At 36.1% G+C, this 12,206-nt stretch overlaps 2 protein-coding genes across 5 annotated transcripts; both read left to right on the top strand.

Moving 5' to 3' along the window:
* Nucleotides 1-243: 243 nt before the first annotated feature.
* On the top strand, nt 244-1,625 carry LOC110652234 (pentatricopeptide repeat-containing protein At3g26630, chloroplastic). The gene has a single exon (XM_021807790.2). The coding sequence runs from the start codon at nt 347-349 to the stop codon at nt 1,571-1,573; it is 1,227 nt and encodes a 408-aa protein (XP_021663482.2). The 5' UTR covers nt 244-346; the 3' UTR covers nt 1,574-1,625.
* A 2,329-nt stretch (nt 1,626-3,954) lies between these two features.
* Nucleotides 3,955-11,970, top strand: LOC110652235 (acetyl-coenzyme A synthetase, chloroplastic/glyoxysomal). 4 transcript variants are annotated; one of them, XM_021807791.2, is made up of 19 exons: nt 3,959-4,644; nt 4,855-5,382; nt 5,483-5,626; nt 5,746-5,901; nt 6,004-6,126; nt 6,208-6,376; nt 6,465-6,547; nt 6,830-6,931; nt 7,077-7,165; nt 7,269-7,359; nt 7,991-8,104; nt 8,642-8,718; nt 8,813-8,891; nt 9,156-9,224; nt 9,330-9,505; nt 9,676-9,732; nt 10,629-10,719; nt 10,867-10,965; nt 11,435-11,970. In XM_021807791.2, exons 2-19 carry the CDS (start codon nt 4,975-4,977, stop codon nt 11,618-11,620), a joined length of 2,313 nt encoding a protein of 770 aa, XP_021663483.2. In that variant the 5' UTR covers nt 3,959-4,644; nt 4,855-4,974; the 3' UTR covers nt 11,621-11,970. The 4 variants fall into 4 exon arrangements, with proteins under 4 accessions (XP_021663485.2, XP_021663483.2, XP_021663484.2 ...); XM_021807792.2 differs by having other exon boundaries at nt 3,960-4,644; nt 5,030-5,382; XM_021807794.2 differs by having other exon boundaries at nt 3,962-4,644; nt 5,297-5,382.
* The last annotated feature ends 236 nt before the right edge of the window (nt 11,971-12,206 follow it).

Genomic DNA, 12,206 nt, shown 5'->3' on the forward strand with positions numbered 1-12,206 from the left:
TTTTATATTTCAATTTAATCAATAATATTAAATAAAAAAATAATATTTTTATTTTTATTTAAATAAATATATAATATAAAAATAATATTTTAATATTAAAAATTAATTAAATATTAAAAATTATATATATTAATTAACTAAATTAATTTAAATATAAATTAAAATTTATAAATTAAATTAGATCAAAACTAAAAATGAGCTAAATTGACCCTTGTTCCTATATTTCTTCTGTATGAGGCGGAAGAAAACATTCTGCAGCTGCGGCTGCGGCTGCGGCTGCAGCTGAAGCAGGAGGCTTAACTACATGTAATTCAATTTCTGCCTGCTTAGAATCGAATAAAATATAATGGTTACTTGCCTTTCATGCGCTGTCAATACTCCCTCTACAAGAACTCCATTTTTGAGCTCTTATGGTCACACCAGTAATCGCAAGTTTGGTTCTCACGAAGCTCTCATCTTAATTCAGAAGTGCTCTAATTTCAGTCATCTCAAGCTTATTCACGCTAAGATCATTCGCAATGGCCTGTCTAATGATCAATTGCTTGTTAGAAAATTGCTTCAGTTGTGCTTCTCTTATGGGAAAATGGACTATGCCTCTCTGCTCTTCCATCAAATGCGATGCCTACATACCTTTACTTGGAATTTCATGATTAGACTGTATACAAACAATGGTAGCTCTCAACAAGCTCTTCTTCTTCACAACCTTATGATTTTCCGGGGCTTTCCGCCCGATAAATTCACTTTCCCTTTCACTGTCAAAGCTTGCTTGGCCTCTTCTGCTCTTGAAAAAGGGAAAGAGGTTCATGGGTTTGCGACTAAGACTGGGTTTTGGAAAGACACATTTTTCCATAACACTCGGATGGATCTCTTATTCGAGTGCGGGGCTGCGGATTATGGACGTAAGGTGTTTGACAAAATGCGTGTTCGTAGTGTTGTTTCGTGGACCACCTTCGTTGCTGGACTTGTTGCTTGTGGGGAACTAGATGCTGCGCGTGGGCCTTTCGACCAAATGCCAAAGAGAAATGTTGTTTCTTGGACAGCAATGATTAATGGGTATGTGAAGAACCAATGCCCCCAGGAGGCGTTTGAATTGTTATGGAGAATGCAGCTTTATAATGTTAGGCCCAATGAGTTTACGCTGGTTGGCTTGTTAAAAGCATGTACTGAACTGGGAAGTCTCCAGTTGGGTAGCCGGATTCATGACTATGCTCTCAAAAAGGGATTCAAACTCGGGGCTTTCCTTGGGACTGCTCTTGTTGACATGTCCAGCAAATGTGGTAGTTTGGTGGACGCCAAGCAAGTATTTGATAAGATGCAAGTTAAGAGTTTGGCTGCTTGGAATTCGATGATCACTAGCTTGGGGGTGCACGGTTGTGGCAAGGAGGCACTTGCTGTTTTTGCACAGATGGAGGAGGCAACTATTAAACCATATGCAATCACTTTTGTAGGTGTTTTATGTGCTTGTGTGCGGATGAATAACGTAGAAGAGGGTGATAGGTACTTCAACTATATGACAGAGTGCTATGGCATTACACCTATTTTAGAACATTATACTTGCATGATCAAACTTTAAACTTGTGCCAACATGTTGAATGAAGTTAACATATTAGTGAATTCCATGCCAATGAAGCTGAATGAGAGTCCAGAAGCAGCATTGATGTGGCCAAGTATAATTGATGGCATGGCTGAAAAGGAGAGATTTTTTGAGCACCATGGTAAGGGTTTATACTGCTTTGAAACACCTACATGCCAATTGTCCCAAAATCAGTTTTGGTGTTTCAAGTGGGATGTTGGTTGACTTAATGGATCATTTCTGGTCACATTATTGTTATTAAATGTGACTCAAATGAGAATTTTATACAAACATGTTACAACATTTATATTCTAGAGGAACAACATAAGAAAGGATTAGGTTCGAGTTGTAAACCTCCACATTAAGGATTAAGCTTTGCAAGTAAATATTATTCTTTTTTTTTGGTGGGAAAGGGTGATTTCTACAGCTAGATCTAATTGCTTCTGTAACCATATGTTTTTCAATCTACACTTTTTTTCCTTTTTTTTTTTTATCTCCATTATTTGTACCATTATTCATAGTTGAGAATAGCAAATTCTTGTAGATATGACAAAAGGTGTGGATTTATGTACATCAAAGAGTTGTGCATAAATTAATCATTTAGCAATATATGATATTCGATATTAGACATGAGTGATGTGAAATGGGGGGATGTCTCTAATTTATTTAGTTTGAAAGAAAATTATTTCCATTTTCACTGAATCTTTTATCCTTAACTTTTGTACCATATTGGGATGCTTCTAAAATTTGGATATCTAGATTATTTGCAGTTCTTTTACAAAGAGTGCCTATTATGTGTCTTTTCAAATTTCAATACAGAGGCTATAATTGTTCATCACTTTTATGCTATTAAGGTTGTAAGAATAATGCGATGCTTAACGTTGTTGCTGACTTTTGCTGGTATTGTCTTGACTATTTGTTTGTTTGTATTATCTGCTTTCTTAAATAATGTGGCCATCAGTGAAGGAATACAGAAAAGATGTTTACTATTTCCCATTGAAGAATTGCTAAACAGGTTCTTGTGGGAGAGAAAGCCAACGAAACCTGTTTATTATAAATAAGTATTGAATTTGTGTGTGTGTGTGTGTGTGTGTGTGTGTGTGTGTGTGTGCGCGCGCGCGCGCTTGTATTTTCTTTCTTATGATTTTAGTGACTTTTACTTTGAGCTTATGTCAATAACTTGATTGATTGATTGGTAGTGGGTGGTAAGTCATTTCTTATCCTTTCTCATGGCGTTCACTAGATTGCTACCTTTCTGTTGCATTTTAAGAGAAGCTCACTTCTGTATGGAAATGCCAATGAAACCTCAAAGCTGTTTATTGCTAGGAAAATTATATTTTATTTCTTATAAGCTTAGTAGCTATTAGTCTGAGCTTATGCCGAAAAATCTGCTGGATTGTTAGATTGGTAGGGTGCCATTTCCATAATAAATTAATAAGTTTTCTTTTCCTAGATAATTACTTTCCTAGATAATTACCGTTCTATTGCATGTACTCCGTGCCAGACAGGCTGACAATAGATATCGTAACTTTTGTGCCACCACTTGTTCTGTAATGGCTCTGCGGATGATAAGTGATGAGTGATTCGCCATTATGAATAAATCCCTTAATTTTTGTACTGAAACAAATTTTCACATTTGTGATCCATGTAATGGCTTGCATTTGTTTCCTATTGTTGGAGAGAATGCCATTTATTATGATGCTTCAGTATCTTTTCTATCTAGCCTAACAAATTGGACTGGAATTTCTCCATGCTGCATACATTGAATATTCGGAGACACTATTTCTGCTACTCCACAGGAATTATTGTTTATTATGATTTGAGGACTCAACTCTCTGAAAGAACTTTGCACTTCTTCATTTCCAGACACTAATTTCCACTGCTGTATGCTCTTCCATATAGTAAAAGAAGACTCTTAGGTGATAATTGATTAACCATCTTCAGGGAATGGAGCTGTGTGGTTAGTTTACCAGTAGCCAACACATTTAAATATTCTGGGTAGGGTTGGGGGTGTTAATTATTGAGGCTTTAACTGAATAATTATTCAAGTGGGTGGGGGCTGTTAATGTAGATGACTATTGAGCTATTAACTGTACAAAATCACAAGTTATTGACTTTCAACCAAAAAAAAAAAAAAGGCTCAGAATATTAAGCGTACTTTACCCTTTTCCATGCTTGGAATTGGTTTACAAGCAAACATCCTAAATGGATTGTTTGATTTTGACTTTGCCCTGTGTTTTGAGTACTTTGCACGTTTGTTAGATTCCCTTCTGGTATTTACCATCACAGCAAATTGAAAAAGAAGAAGAAAAATAAATGTTGGCTTTCTCATTCATTTCTCAGACTCCCTTCTGGTATTTACCATTACGGCAAATAGAAAAGGAAGAAGAAAAATAAATGTTGGCTTTCTCAACCATTTCTCCTCCATCACCGATCACCATAACAAGGTGCGACGCCACAAGAACAAGGAGGCACACAGATTACCATATCAAGAACGGGTCCTTATTTCGTATACCTTCAAAGTGGATGCGTACTGTAGAGTAGGAGAAGCAAGGAAAACAAACGGCACTAGCAACCACCAACTAGCAAACAAGAAACTGGGGGAAAGGAAAAAGCAAACCAAACACAGTTTGCCAAGTCGCAATTAGATTTGCAGGCCAATAGAGAGCAGACACCAAGCAAAATAGCATGAAGACAAAAAAATGAGTGGGGTTAGGCTTCGTCAAGAACGGAAACACATCACCATATATAGCCAGTTGCTTCGTTTGACTTGGTTATCGAACTTTCAAACATTGGGATCATCATCATCACCAACCCCAGCAAACTACTCCATCATTTGCTCTCCTTCCCTCAGTTTCCGTCCTCCCTCCCACCATCTCTCTCTGTCCCTCTCTCTTTCTTATTTTCCTGAGTCACATCATTTTCTCTAATGAATGACTGGGTCAATTCAAGTAGTTAGTGATTACCGATATAGTGGTCTAGCCTTTCAGTGTAATTGATCTCCACATCTAGATTCCCTTCAACTTCAACCCATCAAACAATCATGAAGGTGGCGAGTTCACTATCAGCAGGTAAGCTGGGCCTTTATCTTCTTCTGTTATCTTAATGATAAATTGATAATGACCATAATAATTATCGTAATTCAAATAATTCTGACTTATAATTTATCGGCATTAATGAAAACGTAAGCTTTAGACATTGACTATAATTAATTAATTGATTATTTTAATTTGGTAATTTTCTTTTTTCCATTATGAAAATGGTATTGGCACACATCACAGGAGCTAAAATAGAGGAGGAGGAGAGTATATTTTAAAATAAAACAAATATTTTTTATTATTTTTTTAAATTGCGTATGTTAAGCAACCACCGGAAATTAAAAAAGGATTAAAAAAAAAGAAATGGTGTCCCCCCGTCCCCCGGTCTTATATAGCGGTTATGTTGGAAATGGAGTAGGAGCAGCACGTGAAGCTCTCGCTGTTCAAATATCTCCCGTGGTTTTTGACGTTTCTTTAGTCAAATCTCCTCCAACTGTCGCGAGGCCTTCCGCCTCCGTCTCCGCCTCCGCCTCTCGTCTTTGTCGCCGACGCTTTTGTCGACGCGGGATCCGGATGGCGAATCAAACTCTCAAGACCACCAAAAATCACCTTAGGCATGTCGACTCAATGTCTACTCTGCCGTCACGTGCTGGGAAAATTACTGGTCTTAACGCTGTTATTTTAGGAGAAGCTTTGGCTTCTGAAGAGGACGATCTTGTTTTCCCCAACGATGAATTTGTTCGTCAGGCTCTCGTTCCCTCACCTAAGAAGGTTAGAGTTTTTTCTGCTGTTACTGGTACTGGAACTTTGGAATTTACTAGGAATGGTAAGTGTAATTGTAATTTTCTTGTTCTTTTTCTGATAAGAACAGTACTTGGAGATGTATAAAAGGTCCATTGAAGATCCAGCAGGATTTTGGTCCGATGTTGCTTCACAGTTCTACTGGAAACGGAGATGGGCCGAATCGGTTGTGTCCGAGAATTTCGATGTCCGCAACGGCAGCGTTAAGATTGAGGTCATTCTTTGCTTTCTTTTGTCGTTTTCTTTACTAGTGTCATAAAATCTAACCTGAAAGCTGCATTTTTCATAACTGTAATTGATAATAGTAGTGACAGTAATTGTATAATTACGCAGTGGTTCAAGGGCGGTATCACCAACATTTGTTACAATTGTTTGGATAGAAATGTTGAATCTGGAAATGCTGACAAAATTGCAATTTACTGGGAGCCCAATGAGCCTGGTTCCCAAGACTCTTTAACTTATTCTCAGCTTCTTCAAAGAGTTTGCCAGGTTACATTTTTTTTTTTACTGGTTATATTTTTTTTAAGAAGAAACAATATCAGTAATTAAGTGCTTGATTGGGGATTTAATCGTGTCATCTTTTTTCTGTAGCTGGCCAATTATTTAAAAGATAAAGGTGTTAGGAAGGGTGATGCTATTGTGATTTATTTACCCATGCTCATGGAACTCCCTATTGCAATGCTTGCTTGTGCTCGCATTGGTGCTGTGCACTCGGTACTAAAGCACAACTATAAACTCTGTTCTTCTTTGCATCTCTTGCTTAACAAATGCCTCATACCCTTTTCATTCCGTCAGGTTGTGTTTGCAGGATTTTCTGCCGATTCTCTTGCCCAAAGAATTGTGGACTGTAAACCAAAAGTTGTAATTACATGTAATGCTGTCAAAAGAGGTTCTAAAGTTATTCCCCTCAAAGACATAGTTGATGCCAGCCTTATTGAATCTGCTAAAAATGGCGTCTCAGTTGGTATGTAAATTAAAAACTGCACAGTGCTTTAAACTTGATCTTCTCCTTCACCTTTCCATGTGGTTCCTATCCTTTCTTTTTTGACCAGATGTATGTTTAACTTATGAAAATGAATCTGCTATGAAGAGGGAAAGCACTAAATGGCAGGTGGGAAGAGATGTATGGTGGCAGGTAAGCATTTAAATAACAGCTTATTTAACATATAAGGGAAGAAGAGATTTTTCGTATTGCGTGATCAGCAAATACAATTTTTACACTATGTTGCTTTAGTATCTTCATATTATTTCCATTAAACAGAGAAAGGTTGAAATGAAATAATCAATTTCTAAAAGGTACATGGCTATGAATCTTAATTAGTAATTCAAGGCCCTGGTATTGCTAGAAAGGAGGAGAATGATTGCATAACTAAGATTATTATATTTTGAGTTTTGATTAATGATAAATATCTTTCAGGATGTTGTCCCTAAATATCCAACTACTTGTGAAGTAGAGTGGGTTGATGCAGAAGATCCTCTTTTTCTGCTGTATACTAGTGGGAGCACGGGGAAACCAAAGGTGCCTACAATCCTTAGATCAATTGACATTTGAATTTCCTTTTCTCTTTACTTCATGTCAATCTTATTATTATTATTTTTCTTTTCTTGTACTTATTTTTTATTTCTCTTTCCCTCTCTTTTGTCATTTTTTCCTTTTCTCAAAGGGTGTTCTCCATACAACTGGAGGATATATGGTTTATACTGCCACAACATTCAAATATGCATTTGACTATAAGCCATCTGATATCTACTGGTATTGATGAGATGAAACTCAAATTCCTTGTTATTGTCTATGTTTCCTCAAAATTTTCAATTCAAAGCAATAGCATCTTGATTGAGAAATTTGTTAATATCAGGTGCACTGCTGACTGTGGTTGGATCACTGGGCATAGCTATGTAACCTATGGACCCATGCTCAATGGAGCAACTGTTGTCATTTTTGAAGGGGTAACTTTTTTTTTAGCACTTATAAACTTGTTTGTCCATTCAATTTTAGGTTTTAAAATTGATGTAATGTCCCCAAAAAACTAGTGTTTTTTCTTTGTGTGTGTGTGTGTGTAATTCAATAACTTAGTTCTGGCATTTCAAAATTCTTCGAGGTAGAAAAATTAGAATGATAAATGGTACAAGCCAGGTAGAAAGGTTAAAGCATATTTTCACAAAAGCAAACTTGGCATGCACCTTAAAGTTTAGTTGTTATTTGTCAGCTAAAATAACCTGTGAAAGTTCTTTGACAGTTTAGATTACTTTATTCTACAAAGCAAAAAGAATTAGAAACCAAGAAAAAGCAGAATGGTAAGGAGTAGAAAGCGAGGAGGTATATAAACAGAAGAATATTGTTGAGGAATTTTTTAGTTTTTAATCTTAATATGACACTTGCAGAAGCTTGTTAAGATATGTAATTATGTAATGACATGTATCTTGACAACAGTAGTAGCAGTGATTTCTGCCAGCAACATCATTTCAACGAGAGGCTATCCATCATAGGGTTTAATTTGATGCGGGTCCCCTTTAGTTGTTCTTGTATTGTTTTAAGTGGATCTGTAAGTGTCTCCATTTAATAGCAAATTGCCTGCAGGCTCCCAATTATCCCGATCCTGGACGCAGTTGGGATATTGTTGACAAATTCAAAGTGACAATATTTTATACTGCCCCCACATTGGTGCGGTCTCTCATGCGTGATGGTGATGAGGCAAGATATTTTTCTTTTCTTACATGACAAATCTGTGGTTTGAAACATTTATGGTAATTTTTCCTTATCATGATTAGGTTGACATTCAGCAGTGCCTTTCCAAGCTATATGGAGTTCATTTCACAATTCTTATTTGCAAATTTTCATGATGTATTTTTATAGTTTCTCTTGAGCAGAAGTCTTTTTGCATCTTGTGACTGGGATCATAAGCTTTTTGGCCTTTATTTATGCTTGCAACTTCATTAGCCTATTGCATGAAGATTTGAAGGAACTAAACTTGGACATGATTGTGAAAAAATTATACTTTTTACATCTTAATATATTGTGAAAGAGTTCTGCTTGAATCTTTTTTTAGCCATATGTTGCCCAAGTTTACTTTTATTTATATATTTATGGTGCCTATTTTCCTCTTTAGGGATTTTGAAAGCTGTATATACATATTATTATTTTTCTCACATATACATGCATATCCATACATTCGTGGAGGCGCTTTTGCTCATGAATGGATATTGATATCTGCTGTTTCTGTTAATGCAGTATGTTACTCGCTATTCACGTAAATCCTTACGGGTCCTTGGAAGTGTAGGCGAGCCCATTAATCCAAGCGCCTGGAGGTTCTTGGCTCTTATCTTTTTTTCTTTTTTCTACCTCATCAGAAACTTTATCTTTACACCAGCCAGAATTTTTAACACATTCTGTTCCTCACAGGTGGTTTTTCAATGTAGTTGGAGATTCCAGGTGCCCTATATCTGACACTTGGTGGCAAACTGAAACTGGTGGATTTATGGTATTTTCATTTCTTTGTGTTTGCTGTTAATTTACTAAAATTGCTATGCTACTATAGTTTTATTTTGTTCATGGCTACCAAAACGTGTGGCTTCATGGTACTTCTATTTGCCTTTATATTTGCTATATGTTTATGTTTTGTTTACTTCCTCCATTGCAATAATAATAATAATAATAATAATAATAATAATAATAATAATAATAATAATAATAATAATAATAATAATAATAATAATAATAATAATTATCTACTGCTATGTGTCAGATTACTCCACTGCCAGGTGCTTGGCCACAGAAGCCTGGTTCTGCAACTTTCCCTTTCTTTGGTGTTCAGGTTTTTAATTAAATAAAGATTTTATACTTTCATGTTTTTGCCTCTTTTTCTTCTCTTTACTTTCATTGTTCATGCTTCATCATTCCTCTTCTGGTGCAACTGCAGCCTGTCATAGTGGATGAGAAGGGTGCTGAGATTGAAGGAGAGTGCAGTGGGTATCTTTGTGTGAAAAGCTCATGGCCTGGGGCATTCCGAACTCTTTATGGTGATCATGAAAGATATGAGACCACATACTTCAAGCCATTCCCTGGCTATTATTTCAGTGGTGATGGCTGTAGCAGGCATGTTTTTACTATTATTTTGATCAAATGGTCTTTTTTTCTGTCTACCTAATATGTTACAATAGATCTTGACGGTATCTCTTCTCTGTGAACTCCGTAAGCTTTTTTCCCTTAGTCTTGCCAGGACACCAGGTCAGCCAAAGGATTGATGGTTTACATATATGTTTCAGGGACAAGGATGGATACTACTGGCTTACTGGAAGAGTTGATGATGTCATCAATGTTAGGTGGGTGATACAATTTCTGTAATTATCCCATGTGTATCTGGAAAATGATAAATTATTGGATTAGTACAATGCAGTGAAGTATGCCCAGTTGCTAAGCCTTTTTCTTGTCCCTCGTTCAAGTCAAAAATTTCAATGTCAATTGTTACTAACTTGCACTTTTCCTCCTTGCCTTTTTGTCATGATATGAAGCCTTGGCACATAAAATGTTGCAATTGAAGCTCCGTTTTCTTTGTTAGATAAATCATGCATTATTATGATGAAATATCATGTGTAAACATAATGCTTGCAATAGTTAAAATTTGATAGTCTTTTAAATATTGGAAGAAGGAAGACATATATGTATGAAGTATTCTTGATTTACAATAGATTGGCTTCTTTAAGCATTGCTAGGAAGCTAAGATAGGATCATGTGGCAAAGGAAAAATTGCAAAAGATGGAATCATCAATCATTAAACTGAGTGTCAAATTTTTCGTGGGGTTGTTCTCAATAGCGTCATTAAACTTTAATTTTTCTTGAAATTTCAAACTATGCAATTGTGTGTGATACACATTTTTTTTATGTTATTTCTTTCATTTGTTTATTCAATGAGTGTCAGTGATGAGTATTACCCATCAATCCATTTTCTTATAATGGAACTAAATCACTATGATCGCTAGATAATAAAAAGCCAAGGATTACAATGGCCTGAAAAAAATGTGATAAATGAAAATTTTATGAATAATAGCCACTCAATACTTGTGTTTCAGGTGAAATTCCTTGATGTATGATGAGTGTTTTTGTAAAGATGGGAGGCAATAAAATTGTAGCCTAAAAATCCTTGTCATTGGATGCCAATTTTTTTGGTGATATCTTTGTGTTGCATTTCTAATTGTTATTTCCCCATTCTCTTGTGTAGTGGGCATCGTATTGGTACAGCAGAAGTGGAATCTGCTCTTGTTTCTCATCCCCAATGCGCGGAAGCTGCTGTAGTTGGTTTTGAGCATGAGGTAACCCTGTGTGTTTGTGTTGTGTGTGTGTGTGTGTGAGAGAGAGAGAGAGAGAGAGAGAGCATTGTACAACTAGAAGCATTGGTTATAGTTGCCAGTTTTTAATGCCTGTATGTTGGCTTGACTTTGATGTTTTCTTGCTGTTAGGTTAAAGGACAGGGTATTTATGCCTTTGTCACTCTTGTGGATGGTGTTCCTTACAGTGAAGAACTCAGGAAAAGTCTAATCCTTACAGTGCGAAATCAGGTCCATATTCAATCCAACATTCTCTTGTATGTATTCTGATTTCTGAATGCATCATGCATGATCCAAGCTGCAGTCAGTATAACCAAACTTCTCCCTGGGTCAAGCCTTTTCACTAAGCTTTCAAGATGCACGTGAATAAAACTTCAAGTCACATAAACAGGTTACGTGCATAATGAAAAAGAAAAGATCTAAGATCATCTCTGATGGTCCTTTAACTTGTGTATTCATTTGTCTAACCATAAAACCAATTTACATTTTTGGAAGTCTTAGACAAATAAGGTTCTGACTTAATTGTGTAATGATTTGAGAACCTTACAAACTACCCTCATTCCCCCCTCCCCAAATCCAACACTCCAAACTTCCTCTCTCTCTCTCTCTACCAGAGAAGTCCTGGCAACAGAAGGAATTGGATCTAAATACATGTTGGTGTCAGCTGCCTTCTCTGAAACATGATTGTTCCACATTTCAGATAGGAGCATTTGCTGCACCTGACAAAATCCACTGGGCTCCTGGCCTTCCAAAGACACGGAGTGGAAAGATAATGAGGAGGATTCTGAGAAAGATTGCTTCCAGGCAGTTAGATGAGCTTGGGGACACGAGCACACTGGCAGATCCAAGTGTGGTTGAGCAGCTTATAGAACTTGCTGATCGCTGAAGCTACCACATTGTATCGTGGGATGTCACTCAGGTCTACTAGCAGGTTTTCACCAGAACTGGTCAGCTATAGAGGAATAGTTTAATATTTGCTTATGGAGTTGAGTATTTGACGTTAAAAAGAGAAGATTTAAATTTCAGTGAAATATAAGGTCTTACTGATGGATTTCAATAATCCGAATTCACAGTTTTTCAACAAACTCAAACAATAAATTTGGGCATTTAGATCCAGATCTTAAATTCCTATAATCCAAGTGTACCATTAACTTTTTTCCATGCTTGCTCATAGTTACATTTTGATTTGGTATTTCCAAAAAAGTAATGGAAGCAAGTTTTGTATTCTACAGCTTACATTTTGCCTGTTATATTGTCAAATATTTTATTGTGTTCCCCTGTAAGCTTAAATCATGCTTTAACTTCATCGTTCAAGCTTGTTAAATTAGTAGTTATTAAAGTTTTGAGTGAAATTTTATACTCTAATTGTGTCCAAATATTCTTTTAAAAATCAGTACTTGTGAATATTTTGCAGTAAATTAATATAAAAATAATTGAACCGAAAAATCAATGTTTTAATATCATTGCAGTTT

This window comes from Hevea brasiliensis, unplaced genomic scaffold (genome assembly GCF_030052815.1).
Source record: "Hevea brasiliensis isolate MT/VB/25A 57/8 unplaced genomic scaffold, ASM3005281v1 Scaf1, whole genome shotgun sequence".
NCBI lineage: Eukaryota > Viridiplantae > Streptophyta > Magnoliopsida > Malpighiales > Euphorbiaceae > Hevea > Hevea brasiliensis.